At 42.9% G+C, this 26,590-nt stretch overlaps 1 protein-coding gene and 1 pseudogene across 2 annotated transcripts in view; one reads left to right on the top strand and one right to left on the bottom strand.

Annotated features, from left to right (window-relative positions):
- The window catches only part of HECW1 (HECT, C2 and WW domain containing E3 ubiquitin protein ligase 1), a 171,815-nt gene that overhangs the window by 12,086 nt on the left and 133,139 nt on the right, over window positions 1-26,590 (bottom strand). For both annotated transcript variants that reach the window (XM_066627949.1, XM_066627950.1), the window contains 6 exons: window positions 23,102-23,185; window positions 22,151-22,260; window positions 15,824-15,944; window positions 12,130-12,243; window positions 10,930-11,082; window positions 643-741 (listed from right to left, as the gene is read on the bottom strand). In XM_066627949.1, coding sequence (XP_066484046.1) covers window positions 643-741; window positions 10,930-11,082; window positions 12,130-12,243; window positions 15,824-15,944; window positions 22,151-22,260; window positions 23,102-23,185 — 681 coding nt within the window. The remainder of the gene's footprint in view (window positions 1-642; window positions 742-10,929; window positions 11,083-12,129; window positions 12,244-15,823; window positions 15,945-22,150; window positions 22,261-23,101; window positions 23,186-26,590) is intronic.
- Window positions 16,569-16,688, top strand: LOC136654626 (5S ribosomal RNA; annotated as a pseudogene).

Raw genomic sequence — 26,590 nt, 5'->3', positions numbered from 1 at the left:
GCACCCCCATATCTGTGGTTTCTGTATCTGCAGGGGAGTCTATGGAATGGATCCCCTGCAGATATGGGGGCACACCTGTAATGCATTTTTTGATAGTATTGTGCAAATTGGCCACAGTGTCCAGGTGCATGCACATCTAAAGTGAGCAGCTGCACCCCAATAAACTACAGCAACAGATCCAGTTTATTGTGGTACCAGCATCTTAGTGTATGTTGCATTCTTGCATGTCCCTCTTTCACATGATGCCCCTGAACATCTGCTGTGAAGGATGAGGTTTGGCAAAATGATGGGGACACTCCAGAATGCTGAGTCCTTCCCATGTCACTTGGATTGCATGCTTCTCCATGCTTCATCTGAAGTGTAGGAGGTGGATACCACATACTAATTCCTGCAGCAGAATTTCAGGGATGCAGTCTGAGTCTACGCATGTTTACTTGGAGGCAAGACCCGCTATGTTCAATGGGAACTTATTCTCAGATATAAATAGGCACAGGATTACAGCCACAATACACACTGTATTAGGACAGAAGAGTTGAAAATATATTTTAAAAATCCTCCACAAATAATGCTCCCACCTTTCAAAGAAGAAGTACAATTGTGAATCAACCTTTGCAGCAAACTCACAAATGTGCAAATACTCACAGCCTTAACAGTGCTTTGTAGAACGGTCTTGTGAAGAAAGCATCAAGAAGATACTGATGAATAAGAGCAAGGCCAAGAATACGACCACTGAACCTGAACCTGGCACAGGAAAAATATATAATAAATGACATGTGAAACCAAGATTATTTCCCCTGATGCTTCTCCTAACACATAAAAGTTGTCCTAGTGAATTTACCATACAACTTATTTAATGTGATTTCATTTTGTAAAGTTAAATCCTTCAGCTTCACAATTTACTCAGCTATGTTATACTTTAATCCACCCTCTTATTCTGAGACAGTTTTGAAATGTCTGAATGCATTTGCTTCTGGAGCATCATCAACCACAAGCAAATACTTTAAAAACAAAGAAGGTGGGACTCCTTCCATCCAATCAAGTAAATGCTCAGAGCTTACCAAAGAACATATACCTTCTGTCAAGCTGGAACTCTCCTGAATAATGAGACTTAACCTGTACTTCAAATATTATTGGCAGTGGTGTGAGGGCAGCCTCACTACACCAGCTTCCAGGACATTGTAGAGATAACATGAACTCAGCACATAGGTAGCAGGAAGAAATTCAACTTCCTGTAAACGGTAAAGACAAAGTACTTTACCATTTCAAGTCATTTGCATATTGGGGAGAACTAGACTTAGGGCCCAATCCTAACCAATTTTCCACTGCCAGTGCTGCTGTGTCAGTGGGGCATGCACTGCATCCTGTAGTGGGAAGGCAGTCACAGAGGCTTCCTCAAAGTAAGGGAATATTTGTTCCTTTACCTTGGGGCTGCATTGTGGCTGCACCAGTGCTGGAAAGTTGGATAGGATTAGGCCCTTATTGATCTATTTCATTCTACTAGACAGCTGATAAAGATGCAGCAATTTATGAAAAAAGCAGGCAGCAAAATTATTTGTTCTTGTACTAGCTTTTGATGCACTTATATATTTGTTTGACCTTGTTTAGAAAAAAGATGTTTGAAAGGGAAACTTTTACAATGATAATAGTTACACCTGGTATTGTTTATTTTTCCAAGTGAACATGAAATGTTTGGGGGAGGGACTCTAAGTGGGGGAAATCAGGGGAAAGAAGTATGGTAAGAGCCATGTTGCATGCTGCCAAATTCCTACACAGATGCACATTCCTATAGGAATAAATGTAAATGTGTATTTTGCTCTTACATTTGATGCTTTTAAATAAGGATTTAACCCTTTTTTGTTGTATACATGCTGGAAAGCTGTGTTCCATTATGGATTCTAAGCCCATGCATAGAGTGTGAAAAACCCATGTGTAGAATAAGCACACGTCGCACTGTACACATATTAATTCCTACACTCAAATGCCTTCCATGACAGAGCCCTTTGTGTGAGGACTATTGGCTTTGATGGCCATAAAAGAAGATTAAGCAAACTTATGGATAATCTATCAATATCTATTCGTGATGACAATCTCAAAATCAGGTGTAAATCTGTTCAGGCGTACTTCTGAACATCAGGAACTGGGAACAAATCATGGTGAAGTGTGATTGCTATCATGCCTTGCTTGTGAACTTCCTGGAGGCATTTGGCTGACTGCTGTTGGAAACATGCACAATAGGGTCATCTGCCCCAGGTCACGCATCTCTCTGCCTCTGGAGGCTCATTTGGTCCTCTCACTATTTGCCAGCAACTGGCAAAGACCTTTTTGCTCCACCAAGGATTTTGGTCATGCTCTGATGAGTTGGTCTCTATGCCTCCCTGCTGCTCTTTGTTTTGATCAGTATTAAGGTATTTTAATTGTTTATTTAACTGTTTATTTTTTATATTGAGACATAAATATTGCTTTATTTTGTGTTTGTGAATCACATGGAGTACTCCCTGGGGGACAAAATGCAGTATTTAAAAAAACTGCTTGCTTGCTTGCTTGAATGAATGAATCCTTGGTCTGCTCCAACAGAATGGTCTTAGGAGTGCCAATTTGGGACTTGTTTTTGCAAAGATATAACTGTTGCAAACTGTTAATACTGTTAATAATAAAGATATGATTGTAGGAGACTAGCACTTGCAGTTTTAAACACATACGCCAGGGGTGCTCAATAGGTGGATCACGATCTACCGGTAGATCGCGAGGCAAAATGAGTAGATCGCGGAGCCCTGTCTCTCCAAACTGTTAATATGTCTAGACGAAACTGACATATTTAGCTGACACTAAACTGACACTGAAACTGACACTTTAGCTACTCTTCAGGCATGCAGCAACAAAACTGACTAGACTCCAGCAGGGGCTCCATACATTAAAGGGGGTGTCTGTCAGACGCTTCCTTCCCTCTGGTAGATCTCCGGGCCTTGCTAGGTTTCAAAGTAGCTCTCGAGCCAAAAAAGTGTGAGCACCCCTGGCATACGCTATGATCTTTTGGATTGGAGCACAATGTAAAGCTATTCCTGCTTTCTACACTGGGAAAAATGTATGTATTTTTCATAAGGTAAAGCTGCAGGCAGTGCAGTGTTACTGGTCTGCTGGCGTGCTAACATCAATTGAGCCTTCCACAGTTCAAAACGTGTGCATGCCCTAAGCGTAATCGCCAACTCTTCCTGACTCTGCTTCAGTTCTTTGGACAACAGTCAGCCTGATATGCAGAAATTTAGCAGATGACATTTCACCTACTTTATTTTACCTACTGCAAGGCACAGGAGCAGGGTGGGTACAAAACAGACAACCCAAGCACCTGAACTACCAGAGGCAAGAGAAAAAATGAGCAAGGGAGCTGAACAGTGACTGCAGCTCTAGTTTGACTGCTTGTTGACACCTTGAATCCAGTCAAAAAGCTCTCTGTGCACACCTGCTTCTTTTATTCCATAACTCTTCCAGCATCTTGAAGGAATTACAAATACATTTTTGCTCAACTCAAGTCATTAGGATGTTTCCATTTACACAGATGTGCAACCCAATCCTGTGCATGCTTATTCAGAAGTAAGTCTGTGTTTAATGGGGCTTACTCCCAGATAAGCATGTGAAGGACTGTAGCTGTACAATAAAAGGATATTTTCTCCTTATTCTATTTCCCTTGACTCTTAGTATTGAGGAATGACTGGAGATTTATGTAATATACATAAGGTGATACATTTCCTGGGTAAGTCTTCAAATACAGGCATTTAAAAATAATACAGCCAGAACACAGAAAGTGCAATAACCAGAGCATGAACAAAATGTGGTTTTAGAAGGAGCCCTCTATCTTCTTTGCATTGAAGTTAACCAGCACACTAACATTCAGAGAAGGATTAATAGCCTACGATAATAAAACCTTGAATGAAACTACTCTGGATTGATAACATGTTAGTGATTTCTTCTGTAATTAATTTTCTATAAATGTTGCTTTCAGTCCAACAGGCTGCTTTATCTCAGTACTTTAAAAAAATGGTTTAATCAAAATAAAAAAGAGAAAAAGAGAAAGCTTGTTGCTTGACTCCATCCCTTTTCTCTTCACCCTCTGCAGCTCTATAATGATATGATCAAATAAGTCAGATATTGAACCTGACTGGGAGGTGAACCTGGCAATGCTAGGCTGAAGCACTACTTCAGCTCAATGTCAGGGAAGAGGGGAAGAGGGGTCAAAAAGGCAATTGGGGCAGTGCCAGGTTTCACAGAGCCATGGAGCAAGCAAGGAATCTAATCCCAAGTGTCTTCCCTCACCTATTAAGTACTCTGGTCACTTTCTCCAAAGTCAACATACTAAGGGCCCTTTAAACCCTTATCTCCTAATATAAACAGTGGCACTGTACGAATTCCCCTCTTAGGCACTTCAGCCGCTCAGTCCCATATGTGAACCAAAGCACAAGCAAATGATGGTAAGCGTCAGAGATGAAAAGAAAAGTCTCTGTTAAGGGATTTAACCCGGATAGGGGCTAAAGATTCCTTTGTCATCTTGTCTTGTTTGAGACATTGGACAGAGCCAACAACAACAGCCTGGAACCTCCTCAATTTAATTGCCATGGACCTTCCCAGTATCACTCCTGAAGTGGCATTTATGAGAGTACAAACGATGCAATAAGAAAATCTCATAGCTGTATTTCAGCAAAAGCTGGTTTGTGAAACAACAAAATTAGCCCAGTGGCATAGCTCCGGGGGGGGGTAGTGTGGTAAGTACTGCAGGCACCACAATGAACCGTGTAAGGGGTCCCTCCCACTTGCAGTCACAACCATTCTGGGCATTGAAGGCAATGCACAAGCACTTCAAATAATATCTCCTGTGTGTGGCCGTCACTGCCTGAAATTGTTCTGATGACAGTGCATGAATTACTTGCTATGCACTCTCCTCTGTAACTACACTGCTGAATAAGCCTAACAAATAACAAGACATAAACATGCAACACAGAATTTCATATATCTGAAGACTTCTCCTTCAAACATGGTTTATTTAAAATAGGATGTTGTTGATGCTAGTAATTAACATGTTTAAATAATGAGCATGTATTTTTATGGTGTCTCTCATCAGGATTTTCAACATAATTCTCAATATTAATGAACCTGAAATGCATGTGGGGAGAACTAAACATTATTACTCCTTAATTTTAAAGATGCAACAGACAGAGGCCACAGTTATTTTATAAGTGACTAGTAATTCTGTATATTTAACTTCATACATATTTATCTTTAGGTGTCTATGATGCGAAGGGAGGGTGGTCTCCTTTTACAGAAAAGGGTATGAACATCCTACAGCCACTAAGGGGCCCACAAGGACATTTTACAAATGTTTGAACTGGGGGTCATGAAATGAGCTGGGGGAAATGTGAGTACAAATGACAGAAATCTGTCGCAAATCTGATCATCTACACCAGGGGTGCCCAAACCCCGGCCCTGGGGCCACTTGTAGCCCTCGAGGACTCCCAATGCAGCCCTCAGGGACACCCCAGTCTCTAACGAGCCTCTGGCCCTCCGGAAACTTGCTGGAGCCCACACTGGCCCAACGCAACTGCTCTCAGGATGAGGGCAACTGTTTGACCTCTCGCGTTAGCTGTGGGATGAGGGCTCCCTCCACTGCTTGCTGTTTCACATCTGTGATGCAGTAGCGGCAGCAAAGAAAAGGCCAGGCTTGCTTTGTGCAAGGCCTTTTATAGGCCTTGAAAAATTGCAAGACCTTCATTCATTCATATAAGTTCCACCTCTAGTGTATTAATTTATGTAAACATATAAATTTATTCAAATTTTAAAAGTAAATTGATTCCTTTTTTCTCCGGCCCCTGACACAGTGTCAGAGAGATGATGTGGCCCTCCTGCCGAAAACTTTGGACACCCCTGATCTACACCATATGGACACTTTGCAGAACTATGAAGTGATAAGTGATATGAAGCTGCCTTGGGTGCCCCAATCTGTGGCAGAAAGGTGGGGTAGAAACCCAATAAATAAATAAATAAATAAATAAGGCATTGAGATCATATTCAACCAATGTTGTGGTAATTACATTTGATTCCTGTTGGATTCCCAGCACAATTCAAGATCCTAGAGCTTATCTTTAAAGCCCTCCACAGTCTTGAATCTACACACAATAGTGAATGCTTCTCCTGACATGAGCTGCTATGCTGTCTGTGCTCTAGGTCAGGCCCTGTTTGAAGTCTTGTCATTGTGCAGATCAGAGCACTGGTTGCAAAAAACCAGTTGGTTCGCAAAAAACAGGGCCTTTAGCATAATAGCATAATAGCCCCTGTGCTGAGGAATGGAGGAAAATCAAAGCGGTTCTTTCCTTACTGCCTTCCAGGTATTTCGCTGATTTGGTTCTTGCTTGGTTTAGTTCAAAAATTTGGTTTAGCTTATTGCTGTTGGGCAGCCCAATCTTGAGTTACCCGGCACACGGGGCTGCAGATGGCTGCCACCACATCACATGCACTCCAGGCAGCAGGCGGCAGCTCCTCGGGAGAAGGGAGCTTTTGTCCCCTTCCCCCAGGTAAAGCAAGTAGCCCCGCAAAGAATCAAGAGGCTCTGTGTCGGGCAGCAAGCCTGACACAGAGGCGCTGGATCCGGTGAAGTTCCACTTGTCCCATTGCCCTCCCATCCCTCTCCCTTTCCCAGAACGTCTCTGCCCTGCCCTCTCCCCATCCTCCCTCCCCCTCCCCAGAACACCTCCTCACACACCTCCACCTATCTCTCCACTGCTCAGCGGTCCGCGCAGCTGCTGAGCAGCGGAGTTCAGGCAGAGTACCAATGCTAGGGCCTGCAAATATGCCTTAAAATACAAATATATTTTAAATAAATAAATAACTCAAAGACCAACCAGATTGTATCTGCTAGTTCAGGAAAAGATGGTGTTTGACCATATTAACTATGCTTTGACCTCAATGTAGAGAACTAAATGCTAAACATTTCCCTCTGAGTTGGATGATGCCATGACCTCACCTGACTCCATTTGCAGTTCAAAACAAGGCAGAGGCTGACAAAGAAGATGCTATTGATGCCTGAAACAAGATCTAAGACAAGCTCTGTGGCTTAGGGTGGAGACTTTGGCCACAAGTCTTTCTAAGTGCCTTGCCTTGCTGGCAGAGAGTTATGAAAATTACTCTGGATAGTGTGAACCTCTAATACTGAAGTGAAAATCGCAATTGGTCATAACTTTTTCTGGATGTAGGCAACAAAGGGCATAATCCTAACCAACTTTCTAGCACTGACCTAGCCACAATGCAGCCCCAAGGTAAGGTAACAAACATGCCCTTACTTTGAGAAGGCCTCCTTGACTGCCTCCCCACTGCAGGATGCAGTGCAAACCACATTGGTACAGCTATGTCAGTGCTGGAAAGTTGGTTAGGATTGCACCCAAAGTCATTCTGCCTTTGCCTATCTGATTGAAATTAATCATTAGAGTGGTGATCACATTCAGTTTAATACCAGAAGTGTCACATTAGGGATACAGTCAGACTGGAACACTTTGTTCCAGACAGGAGTAGTCTGGTCATTCTGATAGTTTCTCTGCCAGAGGAGGTCAGCAAGTCACTTCTTCTTCCTGGCATAAAAAGAGAAAGTTTTGTCTCTTGTCTAGAGCAAAAATGCAGGAAGTCTTAGTGCAGGAATTCTTTCTTTGTGAAGGAAATCTGTGATCACATCTCCTAATTTTTAAAAAGCTTATGTACAGTTGTGGGATCCCAAAATGAATTGGGGTGGTAGCATGGGGGAGGAACATTATATAATTCCACAGTTTTCCCCAATTCAATCTCCCATCTTATTTCAAGTTAAAAAATGGTTGGATATCTAGTGATTTTTTACTTCTCTTATTACTTCTCTAGTTAATAAGATTTCAAGACATGTAATCAGTTAGATAAGATAAAGGATCCAGCAAGCATGCCATTTAAAACATACATATTTAAAAGGGTCAGTTACTGCTAATGGGCAATGTCTGCTATTTGTTTTCATTCACTAAATTGATTTACAAGCTGAACAACAAGCTCCTGTCCAGTTCATTCAATCTACTCAAATTAGCAGGTGATTAGGAATTGCAGAACAGGAATGTCTGGATGTGAGTATAAGAGAAAACTTTCAGATTCCTTCTATGAGAAAGAGACACCTGCAATATCTAGGGAATGGTTTTAGGTCACTTGAAATGACTCCTTTTTTTCTTCAAAGGAGCAGTTTTTTTTAACACAATTATGTATGTGTATTTCACCTTTTACAACTGAATGCAGTGCAGGGTGAGAAGTGAAGGTTGTGTTACTCATCTGTTGAAATTTTGTAGAAAAGGTGTTAAAAGTCAGCCTCTCTAGAAAAGCAAAATATTTTCCAGTCATTATGCCTCTGCTTTCACTCAGTTTGCACAGACTTTTCTGTGCTTTGATCTGTCCATTCTGGAACTGGAATGCTTTTTAAAAAAGAAAACAACCAAAGAAGACAGCATAAAGTAAGTTATGACTGAGGTCAAGGAAAAATAAAGTGTATTTTTCAGTTCTTCAAGTATGAGCAAAATATGTTAACTGTTATCCCAGCTTTATCAAGCAGAGGAGAACTTGCTCTGTGTTCCACTGCCACCACAAAGCAGGCTGGTACTGTATACATGCAGCTTGGGGTCTTTGTTAAGATAGTGTCTCTCAGGATTCAGAATTCTTGCCACTCTGGGAGGCCACCAGGCCAGCTCTTTCACTGTTTTCACAAAGGGGTAAAAAGTTTTTTATTCTGCCAGGCTTTTGGTACTTCCGCTCCTCAGAGAGTGATCACTGATTCACTTTGAATGCTGATTGTTACAGGACGGTTAATATACGTTTCATTTTTGGATTTGAACAATTTGTTTATATTATTATGCAGCTAGGCATCCTGGATGCTCTTTGTGAGCTAAAAAGTGGGTTGGAAATTAAAAACAACAAGAAGCAACAACAGGTTTCCTGGGTCAGAAAAAAGTGGCAAGCACCTATTCTCCCTGCGGCAAGGACCTGCCATTTTGTGAACCACTGGTTATCTAGCCAACCTCAACAGAGCTCTTCACACATGATGCTATAGGTGGGTACAGCAAATGACTCTTAAAAAGGCTCAGGTTGAGTCACAATAGCCACCAGTTATGATTTGCGAGTGAGTTGCGTCAGGGGGGTGGAGACTCTTGACTCGACTTGGGTGACTCCAGCACATCCCTGGTACAAAGTATCTGCACCTGAGTACAGTTGTCTGTTTCCATGGGAAGAATGATGCACATTTCTATGCAAATGACTGTGCTTGGCTTCGGTTTTACAGATCAATAAACTGTGTACGCTGTACACAAGTTGTACTTGCATTTAAGAATGTGAAATAGTATTCAGGTACAGCTTAACAATAAATATCCACAAAGAAGTTGGCTCTGACTTGCTGGCTCAAGCCCTCCATTATGAGTTCTGTCCCCTTGTGTCTTCCTATCCAAGCTAGTTGGTCTGCTAACACCTTGAGATGGCTCCTCCAGAAGGTATGTGGGGAAATTCCAGCCTGTCTGGCCCCAATACTCTCTTAAACAATAGCAAAGAAAGAAAAACAAGCCTGTCGCACCCCTGCCCATTGGCTGAGTCCTCTCAACTGACCGTAGTTTAGTTTAGGGGAAGTCCTGGTTCTTGGGCTAGGGTTTTCTGCCTCCGGACTAACCAGGGATTAAGGGTGAAACTCAATTCTTCAACAGTCCATAAAAACAGAGGGTTTGTTAGGAGAAGTGGGATCATTTGGAAAAGCAGAGGCAACTGTAAGTAGATCTGCCCCATCATCTAGTATGGAGGAGAAACTACATTTCCACTTTGTGTTAGTGTGTGTGTGTGTGTGTGTGTATTTTTTTCTCATGTTGTACTTCTCCTATTTTTCCTTCTAATAAATACTTGTTGGTATTTTACATTAACACTGTTTTTTTGGTTAAAGACAAGAGCTAAGAGCTAATTGCCTATCTGCTGTCTAGTAGACAGCTTGGGGTCAGCACTATAAGTACCCTGGGTGTGTGTGAATGTGCATGTGTAGAGGAGCAGAAGCAGTAGTTGCCAGTGAGGAGAGGACGGTTGCTGGAGGAGAGAAAAGTACTACTTTCTCTCCTCCAGCTATGGGCTCCAGTGTGGCGGGATGCCTAGATTAAGTGGCTAACCCCTGGCTGAAAAAAAGGCCTGAGGTGGCAACTCAGTTCATCTCTGGTAGCAGAGTAACTATCCTCGGGAGTCAGGCTGGGACATAGCACTAGTAGCTGCACCTGGGTGTTATGCTGTGCTTTCACCTTCCTTTGAGGAACTAAGAGAGTGCATGAGAAGAATGATGCACAGGGTGTGGGTCTATCTCCCCATTACCACAGACAGCATAAAAACAAACAGCTTATGATGGTAACCTTGAACAGAAGACAATTGCTTCTGCTTACTCATTTCAACCCACCTTAACCACATAACTGGGTGCAAGTCTAGCTTTAAATGATGTTGGATTTAAATTCTTAGAAAATGAATTTTTTGATGCCAGTTACCAAGATTGCTTCTGGCAGGGGTGAGAGAGAAGGCATCAAAAAGTTTCTCAGGTAACACTGAGAAATCCCAACAAGTGCTTTTGTTCAAAGGGAAAAAATAAACACACCAAATAGGCAACTGGAACTCCACTGAGCCCTGTCTAAAAATTATCAAATTGATTCTCTATTTTTAAAAATTTATTTTTAAAAAATGTCTACCCATCCTGTATTCTTGAATACCCATGCCTATAGGTTCTCACTATCATAGATTCTCACATGCTCTCAATGTCAATAGCATTGCAGTTTACATACACAGTGTTTTTAAAATTTTAACCTGCATAACCAACACCACTTTTTATAAATATCCAACTGGATTTATTATTACCCATAGCACCTAGGTGGGAAAGCTTACCATTCTAGATGATTTTCTACAAACGCTGACATAGGACTGATCTGTACCGTGTAAGTGTCATTGGCTGAATATTCAAACAAGCCATAGTATGGATTGAAGAGCTCCTGAGATAGAAGGAAGAAGAACTCTCGCGATGGACCACTGTAGTCCAAGCTGAAAAGTAAACACACAGAATGAACACAGTTACTATTCATAGTAACTTGCACTGTAAAAGTGCCTTTACATATTTTATTATACACTGAATAGTGAGTAGATTTTAACTGTATTCTGAGTTCTTGAAAAAGCATTGGAGAGTCTCTCTCCCCAAACTGGTGAATTAAACACATGTTTTTTATTTATAAAACTTGGAAAGTGTCAGTGAACTGTGAACTGTTTGCTTAATTTGTGAGCTTGCTACTTGTTAATTTTTTCACTTTCTGGAAAACATGATTTTGAAATGTGTTGTTTTCTGTGCTGTATGTGTGCCTGTATGGTCATGATGCCACAGCCAATCAGAATTGTTATATTTAGAATCTTTCTGTTATTCCTCCGAACCCCAGACTACTCTGTTTCTACATTAAGAGGCCATTTTTTAAGTCTGCCGGCAAGCAAGTAGGAGTAGTAAAAATAACACACAGCAGTAGAATCGGCAGAAGCAAAGGTGGCTTCTGGCAGCTTCACCTTTCATTTACTTCTCTCATTTTTTGGTCCTTGCATGGCCACAGCTGCTGCACGCTTAGAGGTCGGCACAGGTTTGCAATGACTGATGTGGTAGGTACTTAAAAATGCAACCACACAGGTGATGCTCCATATGGTAAGCTGTTTTAGTGAGCAATTCCTCACAAAGCTCCATTTATTTTCAACATGGAAGTGTGAAGTGAAGAAAAGAGGGACTGCATTTACATACAGATTCTTCATATACACAGTCTCCTTCCTTTGAAATGAATGGGAAAGCTGCTGCAGGCCATGGGGTCCATGTGAGCACTGAGAGTTCTCATACCTGTAATGGCCTCTAGATTGGTTAAATCATGGCCTAATCACCAACTCTACCATACTAGGAATTTGCCTTTAAAAAATTCAGATTCAGTACCAGTTGTTTTCTGCACTATAGTCCATCTGAATTTCAGTCCAGTGGGAACTGTAGAAGGTAAACAGCTTTGACTATGGTGTTCAGCAAATCAGGGGGTTCAGCATTCACAATACATTATGATGGCTACTTACCCTTCTTCTCCAACAAACGTGACATACAGCTTGTTTCTTTGGAGCTCCTTCCGTGAATAGGCCATCACCTGATTAAAAGTGCCTTCCAGCAGGTGGTCACGCCGTATTATTAACCTGCAGTGGGACAGAGGAATGTCAAGCAAGCCTGAAGACTGAGACAGGTGACATTTAAAAATTAATATTATTTCTCACAAATTGACCAAGGACAGCTATTATCATATCTGATCATGCAGCAGGAAAATGCATCAGAATAGGAAAGTTCTAACTCCAAAAAAGTTTCTGCAGTTTCTACACTAAGCAAAATATGGTTTAGAACTGCTCAGGGAGTTGGAGAAGATCAGTCAGGTTGGGAGGACCCAGACCCAGGGCCATTAGAGAGCCCATTAGAGGGCCCTGGACCAACATTAGTGGTGGCAGCGATAGCACCCAGTGCATCAACACTAGGCAAGGGCAGGAGCATCATGGGGCAGGGAGGTCCAGTGCAGGGCTTTGCCCCAGGACCTTCTGCAACCACTGGATCACTTGTCTCCTCTTGTTTTGCATCTTCTCAATACTCAAGTTTCATAAGAGATATATTGTATTCAAATAAATGCAGTTCAGTTTGTTACTTTTTCCCTGTGGTGAGGGAGAGAGAGAAAAACCATTATGTAAGATCCCTAAGATTTATACTGAGCTGGGAATCCTCCCCAAATGCAATGAATGCCTGAAGTCAAAGAAAACATGAGTCAAAGAAAACATGTCCAGTTGTAGGTCCACACATGTAAACATTCTAAAAGGTAAATTACAAATGGACACGTTTTAAAGAAAGAGCAGAAAATTATCTGAACAATATCCTATGTATAGAAAAAATAATTATGTTTAATATTGTAGTAAAGATATTCTTTGTAGCTCACCACCAGTAAAAGCACTATACTGTTCAATAATGGACTGCATTGGATGATATCCACTTTTCAATAATCCATGGAAGGGAGCAACATGCTCCAGTCTTTTCAACCTACCCAGCAGGTTAGCCCTACCTCTACTTCCTGAAAAGGTTAAGTGAATCAACCATGGGATATCGGTCTGTACACATGAATTAGTACAAGATCTATCTTTGCAAAGACATGCATGGACTGTTGAAACAGGTTCGGCATGCAACATATGTGGGGAGGGCAGGAGTGTTTGTGCTCCCTATTGTGCAATGGACGGGATTGAGGGTATAAATTTAATTCGATTGAGTCTAATGATACAGTTAATGATGCACTTTTAAGATTGGACCATTAGCCTTTTTTTTGGAACACCCCCTATATAATTCCTTAGTAAGATTAGATGGAGTGAGCAAGAAAGCAACTAAGGCTTCTCCTGAGCCTATTGCAGCATATTCTATCAATGATGACGGTCTGGTTGAAATTGCTTGGATTTCAGACCCATTTCCACAATAAAAGTGGTTTTGGATTGAAGCCAACTTGAACTTTGAAGTCAACCAAATACCCTGAAAATACCTTAGAAGAATAGGCTGGAGCACTATTCTAACCATCCCTTGGAAAAGAGTGTAAAGAGGAAAGCCTGCTGCCAAACCACTTGGAATGTGAACTGCACAACGCAGCAGCAGCAAATTACAGAGATTAGCTCTCAAAATATTCGGAAAGTATGGAAAGAAATACTTAGGGACAAAAAACTAAATAGAGGATCTCATTTGCATTACTGAAGGGTGCCTATATTTCTAATTTAAAGCCCAATAAGATTGGGAGAGATTTTAAGGGCCAAAGTGAAATTATACATTACACTCTATTGTATGTATTCATACCTGAAGATTGCTTCCCCCAGGGCAGCGGTTTTCAAACTCTCAGGGAGTTTACTCTACTTCCACTTTTAGAAGCCTGGGGAGTCCTGCAAACATTTGTGCAGGGCTCCCCATATCCCAGATAGCTGCTGCAGGAACGGGTGAGTGCATTCCAGTCTCTGCAGCCCCGTTAGCAACGCAATCCTCGGATTGCGATGCTGCCTCCTCACTGCCCCCGCCCCTTAAGGGGCAGAGGCCAGGGCCTTCTGGCTGGGGTGTGGCGATGCCCAAGTTTGAAAACCACTGCCCTAGGGAGACAACATATTTGGGAGGGATCTATTTCTACTGAAGAGATAAGGGCATGGACGAGATGCTTACCTCTTTCCTTGACTCCAATTTTTGCGACAACTCATCAACAGGGTTCTCTCTACAAGTTTCAAAGTGTGGTTTACTACTGAAAGCACATCCTTGTGGGATGGAGGGGAGGTAGTGGCTTGTGGAGGAGTGGGGGACTTGCAGTGGGAAAGTTGAAGGTAGGGAAAGAGTTAACCACACACACTTCTTGACACTTCTCTGTTGAAAATTGGCTGCTCTCAAATATGTTTGTCCCTAGAAGAAGCAACTCTACATACACTTCTTGCATGTAATATGTAATTTGGCAAATTCAAGAATCAATGAAAGCCAAAACAGACAGCATGCATATAACAATATATTTTAACTTCTGGGTTAGTTGCCAGTAACTTGCGCAAGCACTAGAAATCTGATGTGGCTACCACAATTTTTTTTAAGTACACATTTTGAATAAAGAAGGAATGTTTTGAGAAAATGTTACCAGTAGCAATTTTACTTAGCATGCTAGCTTGAACTGGGGCCCAGTCTTAGCACATGTGCTCTATATTGAATCTCCAAGAATTTCCCAGCAGTGAACACACAAGTGTGCATGTGTTAATAACAGACTTGACTGGGGAAGAAGAAAGTCTGGTATGCTAAGTTGGGGCAGAGCCAGTAACCTGCCTCCCTTGCTCCTCAATTAACCAAAGCCTCTGTGAGAAAGGAGTTGCCTTCACCCAAAGCAACCGACCACAGTTCCCAAACTGTGGCATTCCACATGCTCTGCACCAGCTCTGTCCCTAGATTAAGAGGTGAGAGTGTCCTCTCTTATGAATTATCACAGATCACCATTTACAATGATATAGGTTGTCTTCTTCATTGTTCTCTCTCCTTTACCTCTTTCTAAAACAGGGGTGTCCAAAGTTTTTGCCAGGAGGGACACATCATCTCTCTGACACCGTGTTGGGGGCCGAATTAATTTACATTTCAAATTTGAATAAATTTACATAAATGAATATATTAAAGATGTACTTATATGAATGAATGAAGGTCTTGCAGTAGTTCAAGGCCTATAAAAGGCCTTGCACAAAGCAAGGCTGGCCTTTCCTGCTGCTACTGCATCACAGACATGAAACAACAAGCAATGGAGGGAGCCCTCATCCCACAGTTCACTCGAGAGGCCAAACAGTTGCCCTCATGCTGAGAGCAGTTGCATCCGGCCAGTGTGGGCTCCAACAAATCTCTGGAGGGCCAGAGGCTCATTGGAGGCTAGGGGCTCCCTGAGGGCCACATAGAGAGGCCTTGAGGGCCGCAAGTGGCCCCCGGGCCGGGGTTTGGGCACCCCTGTTCTAAAAGATAGCATTTATCATTTTTTCATACATTTATGAAGCAGTTACCTATCTGCGAAGGAGTTGTAGCTTAATGGTAGAGAACATGCAGAAAAAAGTGCAATCCCTGACATCTCCTGGTAGAGCTAAGAAAGCCCCTTGTCCTGAGACTCAGCCAGTACTGAACTAGGCAGACCAATAGTCTGACTCAGCAAAAGGAGTTTCATATGCTGTTAGGATGACTCATCAATAGGATCAGTAATAAAATACTTACTTAATCTTGCCTGGACCCTGGCCAAATCCTTTGGCTTCAAGTTTTCGATAAAAATTACGTAGCTTGGCTTCAAAATCTCTCCTGTAAGGAGAGGGTGCTCTCACACTGGCGCGCTGCAAGCCTGATGGAGGGAAAACAAATAGTGTTTGTTTTGAGCCTCTTCTGAGGCCGTGCTACTTGCACAGGCAGTTTTTTAATGCCCTTCTGCAAGAAATCATATTTTCAGGATTACTGGGCCAGATGCATACAGGACCCTTCTGCACAACTCACATTTTGTCCCATTTTACTATATGGGCCTAGTTTAGATGCTTGGCAGCTCCTGTAGGATCACTTGGAGGAACACGGGCACCTACTGATGGGCCTGTGGTCAGATTGTGATTGCATGATGCTGTTGATTGTGTAAACTGACACCTGTGTAGCTACAGAAATGCCCATGATGATGTATGCAATACCAGTGGCACAAATAACAGAATGCAAAGTAGCTCTTCTAGGGATCAAGTATAACCTGCTCCTTGGCCATGCCAACTTCATGCCTAATGCCACATTCCCTGTTGTAATGAAGCTGACTACATTTACTTTCATATGTAATCTCCTGTATTTCACCTTAAAGTACCTAAAATTCATACCTTCCCAGTTCCCAGCAAAACAGGAGAGGAGTTACACATGAGAGCCTGGAAAAGGGGTCCCAGATGCTGGAAGGCAAGTCAAGGAGGTTATTTTTAGTCACTGTACAATTTTGTTTGGCCCTTGCAGCAACTGTTACCCTGCACATGCCTGATCTCGTCTGATCTTGGAAGCTAAGCAGGGTCAGGCCTGGTTAGTACTTGGATGGGAGACCACCAGGGAATACCAGCTGCTGTAGGCTTATACCATAGTCTTTCGAGACTGAAGGTTGCCAACCAAATGTTGTTCCTGAGTCTTCTGTAAACACTTCTCTGCACCTAGAGAAGAGTTCTTAACAACATTCTTTTTTGCTTATAGTTTGTTTATAGTTTGAACTGTATGGTATAAACTATATTGCTTATATTTTGAGCTATAAACAATAAAAAACAAATCCTGTTGTACAGAGAGTTTGTTTCTGAGCGAGAAAAACACATTTTCTTATCAAGATCCCCATTAAAAGCAGATCTTCAGCAACTTGGGACTCATTTTGCTTTGAAGAAAACAGCTGATTAGTTCTTTTCTGCAAATGAATACTGTACTAAAGTCAGAATAAAGGAAAAGGAGCCATGAAATTCTAGTTCCTCATCTCGTTTTGTGGAAATAATGAAAACAAGTCATATTTGGCAGAGTGTTCACAGGAAGGTATAATACCAAATATGTCTTGATAGTGGGTAGAAAAACGAAGTATTAGAGAAGGTTCATTTTCAAACAGAGAATGGCAGGTTACTGATAATATGTTCTGGGGAAAAAAGAATGAAACAAACACTGTGCAGGCAGAACCCCTTGCAAAGCCTCTTTTGTTTTGTCATATTTGTCAGTGCCTCACACAAAAAGGTGTTATGAGTACAACATTGCTTGCAAAGTGCTTTTTTTAAAAAAGAAAAAAAAGAGGTCCTATTTTCCACAGAATTATCAAATTCACTGCCAAGGCACTAATTACTTTTGCCTATCACTCAAGACGGCTTCAACTGGGAAATTTTAACTGACAGTGGCAAACTAGTGAAAGCAACCCCAAGAGTCTGAAGAACTCTCTCCCAAATGAGACTCTTCAGGCTACATCCCATCAGTTTTTAGGACCAAACCAGATGTGACTGGGGCAGCCGATCGCTCATGTATGTGCCTCTTTCAAATAAAAACCAACAGTCTGGGGGGCCGACTTTTTATATTCACAGGGCCACAAAGTGAGAGGAGCTGAACTCTGCCTCACCTTCCATTTCTTTCATGGAAGGCCTTTTTTCCAGCCTCATTCATCAGGGGTCTTGGAAGTGCAGACGGCTTTATTCCACAAGGCATTTGCATTCAGGTATATCTGCTCCCTCCCAGAAACAATAGTTATAAGACAAGTAACTCTGCCTGCTATTCCACTTACAGGTGCAGCCTATTTATCCACAAATTTTTTATCTGCGGATTTGTCTCAAAGCGAATGAGGTGGGGTACTGAATGTCACACACACCTGTGCCTCCTTTGCCCTGCACTGGAAACTGGAAACTCAGGCAGCCCAAAACACTGCAAAAAAGACTCCATCTTGCCCAGGCAGGGAATAGCCCTGGAGCCCTGGAAAAGGTTCCCCTTGCAAATGAACAGTAACATTCCTGGAGCCCCTGAACCAGCCAAGGTTGAAGAGGGGAAGGGGGGGCCAGAACACGTGCAGTGCAGTGAGGTGGAGGTGGAGCTCTCTCTCTCCCGCATGGGTGAGTGCCCGCATGGCTAACCAGCCAAGTTAGAGAGGCTGTGAAGGGCAAGGAAGCTTCCTTCCGTAAATGGAAGTCTTGCCCTAATGAAGAGAATAAAAAGGAATGAAGATAATAAAAAGGAACATAAACTGTGGCAAAAGAAATGTAAGAAGGTGATAGGGGAGGCCAAGCGAGACTATGAGGAACGCATGGCCAGCAACATTAAGGGGAATAATAAAAGCTTCTTCAAATATGTTAGAAGCAGGAAACCCGCCAGAGAAGCGGTTGGCCCTCTGGATGGTGAGGGAGGGAAAGGGGAGATAAAAGGAGACTTAGAGATGGCAGAGAAATTAAATGAGTTCTTTGCATCTGTCTTCACGGCAGAAGACCTCGGGCAGATACCGCTGCCCGAACGGCCCCTCCTAACCGAGGAGTTAAGTCAGATAGAGGTTAAAAGAGAAGATGTTTCAGACCTCATTGATAAATTAAAGATCAATAAGTCACCGGGCCCTGATGGCATACACCCAAGGGTTATTAAGGAATTGAAGAATGAAGTTGCAGATCTCTTGACTAAGGTATGCAACTTGTCCCTCAAAACGGCCATGGTACCAGAAGATTGGAGGATAGCAAATGTCACGCCTATTTTTAAAAAGGGAAAGAGGGGGGACCCGGGAAACTATAGGCCGGTCAGCCTAACATCCATACCGGGTAAGATGGTGGAATGCCTCATCAAAGATAGGATCTCAAAACACATAGACGAACAGGCCTTGCTGAGGGAGAGTCAGCATGGCTTCTGTAAGGGTAAGTCTTGCCTCACAAACCTTATAGAATTCTTTGAAAAGGTCAACAGGCATGTGGATGCGGGAGAACCCGTGGACATTATATATCTGGACTTTCAGAAGGCGTTTGACACGGTCCCTCACCAAAGGCTACTGAAAAAACTCCACAGTCAGGGAATTAGAGGACAGGTCCTCTCGTGGATTGAGAACTGGTTGGAGGCCAGGAAGCAGAGAGTGGGTGTCAAAGGGCAATTTTCACAATGGAGAGAGGTGAAAAGCGGTGTGCCCCAAGGATCTGTCCTGGGACCGGTGCTTTTCAACCTCTTCATAAATGACCTGGAGACAGGGTTGAGCAGTGAAGTGGCTAAGTTTGCAGACAACACCAAACTTTTCCGAGTGGTAAAGACCAGAAGTGATTGTGAGGAGCTCCAGAAGGATCTCTCCAGACTGGCAGAATGGGCAGCAAAATGGCAGATGCGCTTCAATGTCAGTAAGTGTAAAGTCATGCACATTGGGGCAAAAAATCAAAACTTTAGATATAGGCTGATGGGTTCTGAGCTGTCTGTGACAGATCAGGAGAGAGATCTTGGGGTGGTGGTGGACAGGTCGATGAAAGTGTCGACCCAATGTGCGGCAGCAGTGAAGAAGGTCAATTCTATGCTTGGGATCATTAGGAAGGGTATTGAGAACAAAACGGTTAGTATTATAATGCCGTTGTACAAATCGATGGTAAGGCCACACCTGGAGTATTGTGTCCATTTCTGGTCGCCGCATCTCAAAAAAGACATAGTGGAAATGGAAAAGGTGCAAAAGAGAGCGACTAAGATGATTACGGGGCTGGGGCACCTTCCTTATGAGGAAAGGCTACGGCGTTTGGGCCTCTTCAGCCTAGAAAAGAGACGCTTGAGGGGGGACATGATTGAGACATACAAAATTATGCAGGGGATGGACAGAGTGGATAGGGAGATGCTCTTTACACTCTCACATAATACCAGAACCAGGGGACATCCACTAAAATTGAGTGTTGGGTGGGTTAGGACAGACAAAAGAAAATATTTCTTTACTCAGCGCGTGGTCGGTCTGTGGAACTCCTTGCCACAGGATGTGGTGCTGGTGTCTAGCCTAGATGCCTTTAAAAGGGGATTGGACGAGTTTCTGGAGGAAAAATCCATTATGGGGTACAAGCCATGATGTGTATGCGCAACCTCCTGATTTTAGGAATGGGTTAAGTCAGAATGCCAGATGTAGGGGAGGGCACCAGGATGAGATCTCTTGTTATCTGGTGTGCTCCCTGGGGCATTTGGTGGGCCGCTGTGAGATACAGGAAGCTGGACTAGATGGGCCTATGGCCTGATCCAGTGGGGCTGTTCTTATGTTCTTATGTTCTCTCTCTCTCTCACTCACTCACTCACTCACAGGGGCAGGTGCCGTAGCAACAGAGGGGATTGCTTTAAAAGTGAAGAGGGAATTTCTTTAAAAATCCAGGGAGTGTTTGCGGAATCCCCCCCTCAGATGGTGCAGGCTATCACAAAGCTTTCCCACCAAGCAAAGCATGCTATTTACAGTCCAATCCTCTCCACACTTTCCTGGGAGTAAGCCCCATTGACTGGAATGGGGCTTACTTCTGAGTAGAAACGCATAGGGCTGGACTCTTAAAAGATCAGCATCCCACCTGTGAAAGAAGCTGGGCAGCTAGCAACGGGGAGGACTCAGGAGAGGGAATTGCTTTAAAAAACCCAGGGAGTGTTTGCTGAATTCCCCCCCCCCCCCATGCAGGCTCTTGGGAAGCCTTGGAGAGACAGGTGACGGTGAGCAGAGAGCTGGACAACAAGTCGCAGAATGGGGCAGAGGAGTTTCCATGATGGTGGTTGGGAGGGTTGCAGGAACAGCAGCAGCGAGGAGGAGGAGGAGAACCTGCAGCGCTGTTGGGAGGCTGCCTGGGACACAGAGGATGAGGCTTCCCAAGTAAGCTCACCATTCCAAATGTGAAAGAAGCAGGACAGCTGGCAACAGGAGGGCTGAGTTCAGAGGGGAGGGAATTGAGAACAGCTGCCTTAGTTTCCTTCCAACCAGAAGGGTCAGACTGCAGCCTATTTGCTCTATGGCTCTAACTCTATGGACTCAGCACAACGTGTTTTTTGTTAATCGCGCCGAGGCACGGAATGGAACTGACACAGATAAATAGGCTCTACCTGTACTTGGTTTATGCCCAAAAGTGAGCCTGAAATGAAAAAACAAAGCTGTTCCCTCCCTCAGTTACTGTGCTTTGAGTTCTTAAAGAGATGGTACACATTTCTTAGCTTTAAAGGATTTTCAGTTATTGTATATGAGATTTTGGATTTATGTGCTGTTCTTGGAATGTAGTTTCCATGTAAAATGTGGGCTGATTGCAATGTACAAAAGTTTAAAGAATACTATACAATCCCAGAGATCTGGACTATTTAGTTTACAAGGTACAGCAATCGTTCATGGAAGCTAAAATCCCTGAGGCTCATACAGGTTATACCAGTGGTTCCCAAACTTTATAGCACCAAGACCCACTTCTTAAAACTACACTCTGTCGGGACCCACCTAGGTTTAACAAACTTTAGATAAAAGTAAATCTAGAAAGAAATAATATTTTATTTATTTATTTACAAGGATAATAACTAGAAAAAGACTCCCAAACATTTATCTCCCAATATTTACACATGCTTGCAGACTGCAGGAGCTCAGATCCTTGCAAAGCAGCTAGCAGCTATCCTGCAAACTGCAGGAGCAGAAGTCTTTGCAGGGTAATTTGCAGCTATTTAATTTCTGAATAACTTCAGGGCTTGAGGCAATTAGTTATCTGATCTTTCCATCACCCTCACGTTAACCACCAAAAATCAGGTCACAACCCAGTAGTGGGTCTCAACCCACAGTTTGGGAACCACAGGGTTATCCTATTATTATTCAGCATTTATATTTCTTAGGGCGCAATCCTAACCCCTTATGTCAGTGCTTTCCAGCACTGACATAAAGGCAATGCAGCTCTGAGGTAAGGGAACAAACATTTCCTTACTTTGAGGAGGCCTCCATGAGTGACACCCAACTGCAGGATGCAGTATGTGACCCATTGGCACCACTATGCCAGTGCTGGAAAGCACTGACATAAGGGGTTAGGATTGCATCCTTAGTCGTTAATGCAGAGACACAATGGATAATATAGAGTATTATTTTCTTGCCCTTACCTGGAGAATTCTGAGGTGATGAGCAGGGTGAACAGCGAGGGGAGAAGCTGTAGCCAGGGTGGAAGGCTGCTTGAAGGGGTATATAGGACATGATATCTTCTTCAAAAAGGCTGACAGGGAGAGAAATGGGAAAAATTTGATTGATCTACACAGAAAAATCAATTTGCCTATCACTTACTTCTTCACACATTCAGATAGCTGCCTGTGAATTCAACGAACACAGGTGGGACATGGGGGCAGCTCTGCCATCTCTGAATGAGCTCTGTATGAGCTGCATGAGAAATAAGCGAGGTGAGTGGATAGGGAAGTAGATCATCGGCTTCCCTGCGGTTATTTGGGGGAGGGGGAGTGCGGGCCAGTAGCAGCAGTGGCAGTGTGGAATGTGCACCCACCTCAAGTGGCATTTGGGTTGAGGCTGGGTCTCTACCACACTTATGGTGGTGGAGAGCATGCCATTGAGATGCTGCTCCCTGTTCTGTGTGTGAACATGCGGAGTACTTCAAGAATATGTGGTGAGGGCTTCTGCCTTTAGCATAGTGTATTCATATGATTATAGCCCGGTGTGAGAGTTTCAAGCTCCCACTAGTCTCAGAAGTCACCCCAAAGGTAAGCAGCAAGATATCAGCAGGAGGAATTCAAGATTGCATTACCCTAACAGCCTGCAGTCAAAGCCTTCAAGGCTTTAGGCTGGAGCTCTTTCTTCTCCTCAGCCAGCTTGGCAAACATCCATTAGAGGCAATGCCAGAGCTGTGTCCTACTTGCACTCATTTAAGAAATATTCAGTCTTTCCTTATAAGAAACTCCACACTGATAGCCTCTCAGTTGTACGTGATAACACTACTGGAATTCCCCTGGGTTAGGGGTGTGGCTTGTTACACAGCATGAGCTGCTGCTTTTCAAAGAGAAGACGCAGAAACTTGACAGAAAGAATAAAGGTATTCATGTTATTACCTCAGTAATATTACTAAATCTGCATCGCAGGACAACTTTTCAAGCCCATGTGTGCCTTCTGTTCGAATGTAGTGGATCTTCTCCCTAAAAAAATAAACACCAAAGTAGTTGTCTTACTATAAAGGAAAAACAAATATAAACATTTTCTTATATTTCAGTTCCATTTCTGTCTGGAAAGGCAGTAAAAAAAACTACTAGGGCTGACACACAATCTGCTTTCTATAAATGACACCCAAGTTTTAATCTAGATAATTTATATTGTATTGTGCTTGTGGAGTGAAGCCTCAGCACCAAGTGGCTTAACTGGTTTACAAAACATTCCAGCTGCTCAGGGGATGCCAGAATGGTTTTAATCCAGATGCTGTGAGAGAAGGAGAAATTGTCAATTTGGCAGACATCAAAACCTCATGAAAGCCCTAGGGACAGACATGAGTAGCTCCGTAAAGCAAGGGAGGTCTGGAAAGAGGCCCCAAGCAGGTAGCATTGCCCTTTCCTTGGTGCTGGAAAGTGGGTTAAGATTGCGTCCTTAGTCCTCAGCACCCTGCCAATTCATTGTGTAGAACTTACAGCCCAATGAAGGCAGATTGAGACTGAGAAGGGGTTAGGATTCCAGAGCTGCTCCCTTCCCAGGACTTGCCTTTCTCCCACTGCTGTTGCCTCTCTGTTCTGCCCATCCCCCCGGCCCTGTTCCTCCCATACCCCACCTCCCTCCTGCCCCCTGCATGGTTTTACCCCTGGCAGCAGGCATCCAGTGTCCATCATCATGGGGGCCTGGCTGCTTGCTGCTTGTAGCAGCAGCCAGGCCACACTCACTGGCACTGTAGCATTTACAACAGCCATAAAACTGTTTATGCATAGGACTGGGCTGTTAGATTGATGTTGCTACCTCTTCGTTGGTTTGGTAACAATACAGAGCTCCAAAAATAACTGAAATGTCAGCGTGAAGACACATTCACTGAATCCAAATTAATCCAAAATCCAAACCTGAACACTGTAAACCTGATCTTTTCCCCCCAGTTTTTTTTATGTTGAATATTTACTTCCACTTTAGATTTTAACTGGAATCTAAGAACATAATCATATGGCCTAGTAGACTCACCCCAAAACCAATATTTGGGGGACAAATTCAACTCTAGGATTAACTGATTATTTGGATGAATGCTTGGGAGCATGGAAATGACCATTGGGCTAATGCTACAAGCAATGGCAGTTTGGCCCTAATTATTTGGAGATGTTCTTTTTCACAAAGCAATACATTCAGCCTATCAAGCCATTTGGCTCACAGCATGGGAGTACTACGCAGTGAACCTGTGGAACCACACGAACTGAACTATTAAGAATATGATTGATATGAGGCACCTAAATCCCTGGTTTTGCTTAATTCAGAATTAATGCGCTGTGTGCCCTGGAAATAACAAGCCAGTGGGAACTTTCATTAAAACCAAAGTCTGCTGGACGACCAGAGGATGGGCAGTCTTTGGCCACCAGTGAGCTCAGATGCGAATGGAAGAAAATGACCTAAAGATGAATAGATCTTTTTACAAATCCCATTATACACCAGCTAAGCTGTCTCAGTGCTGTAACAGTAAAGTCTGTTCTTGTCTAAAAAGAAGATAAAAGAGATTTTTCTTCCTATCCCTTCCTATCCAAGTTAGGCAGTTTTTTCTGTAATTTTTTAATTTAAAAATTCCAGAATACTTAAAGGTGCGAATAAAAAAATCTTACTTACAGAAATATATTTTAAATATGGCAGGCATTTCCCCCCTCATTATATCGTTTCTATTTTGTTGGTAGATTTCTATTCCTTCTGGGGTCAAGTTTAATCCTCTGCAACCAAAAATTCAAAACTCTATTGTCTAGTCTTCAGAGCTAAATAAGATCTGTCAGCAAGGCCAGAAAAAAAAAAGACCTGGGAGAGAGAGGATATTGAGTGGGGTAAATCCCACTGGGAATTTGCTATGTTAAGCCTGTTATTAAGCAGAATTTATTGACTGCTTGGGATACAATAGAATTGGTACAAACGAATGCCCTTCACTGATGTCAACAACTTAACATCGACTTTTGTCACTTGAAGATCTGGCATATTCAATTTGTGACCTACAAAATTCCAAACTGCCACTAACCACAGACAGCATCTCACACAGGACTTAATCAACTTCATGTTTTTACTGGCTGTCTGGTACCAGAACAGGGGGTCAGGATGGAGTGGTAAGGTATAAGAACATAAGAACAGTCCCACTGGATCAGGCCATAGGCCCATGTAATCCAGCTTCCTGTATCTCACAGCAGCCCACCAAATGCCCCAGGGAGCACACCAGATAACAAGAGACCTCATTCTGATGCCCTCCCTTGCATCTGGCATTCTGACATAGCCCATTTCTAAAATCAGGAGGTTGCACATGCACATCATGGCTTGTAACCTGTAATGGATTTTTCTTCCAGAAACTTGTCCAATCCCCTTTTAAAGGCGTCCAGGCCAGACGCCATCACCACATCCTGAGCCAAGGAGTTCCACAGACCAACCACATGCTGAGTAAAGAAATATTTTCTTTTGTCTGTTCTAATGCCCCCAGTATTACAGTATTACATTGCTCCACAGGCCTGGTAATTTAACTACAGAGATTCTACGGTGGAGTCAGACCCGCCTTCAATCTCTACTTTGCTGGATTCTATCCCTTCCTTAACATAAACGGCCACCCCACTTAACATAAACATATATATATATATAAACATATATGCCACATGTATATTACAGAGTATTACAGAATCCTATTTTAGAGTTGGAAGGGATGTTGAAGGTTATCTAATTCAACCCTCCACTAAGCACAGGTACCTATTACAGTATCCTTGACAGATGGCCCATCCAGCCTTATCTTGAAAATCTCAAACAAGAGAAAGCCCTCTACTACAAAAGGCAGATTGTTCCAGTGCACTTGCAGTTAGGAAATTCTTCCTCATGTCTAGCCTAAATCTACTATAGCCTAAACTACTTTCCAGTAGTTTCAACCTATGGGTCCTAGTCCTACTGGTCCTAGTCCTATCCTCAAGAGCCACAGAGAGTAAGTCCTCAGTTTCTTCTTTGTGACAGCCCTTCAGATACCTGAAGACGGCTATCATATCTCCCCTTATTCTTCTCTTCTCCAGGCTGAACATAGCAAACTCTTTTGAAATACTCCTCACAGGACTTGGTTTTGGACCTTTCACACCTTGTTGTGTGGTTCACAGCTTTGAACTCATTCCAGCTTATACATATCCTTCTTAAAATGTAGGAGCCAGAGCTGGACATGGTATTTCAAATGAGGTCGAACTCATGCAAAATAGAATGGAATTATTCTTGGACTTTATGCCTCAGTTTATACAGTCCAGCACTGTATGTGATTTTTATGTAGCTGCATCATACTGCTGACTTACATTTAGCTTGTGATCCAAGGCTGCAATTTGATATTAACTTACCTAGAAGTAAGCCCCACTGAGACTTACTTCTAAGCA

The sequence above is a fragment of the Tiliqua scincoides genome, chromosome 5 (assembly GCF_035046505.1).
Source record: "Tiliqua scincoides isolate rTilSci1 chromosome 5, rTilSci1.hap2, whole genome shotgun sequence".
In the NCBI taxonomy this organism is placed as follows: Eukaryota; Metazoa; Chordata; class Lepidosauria; order Squamata; family Scincidae; genus Tiliqua; species Tiliqua scincoides.
This window is presented reverse-complemented; position numbering and strand designations above follow the sequence as displayed.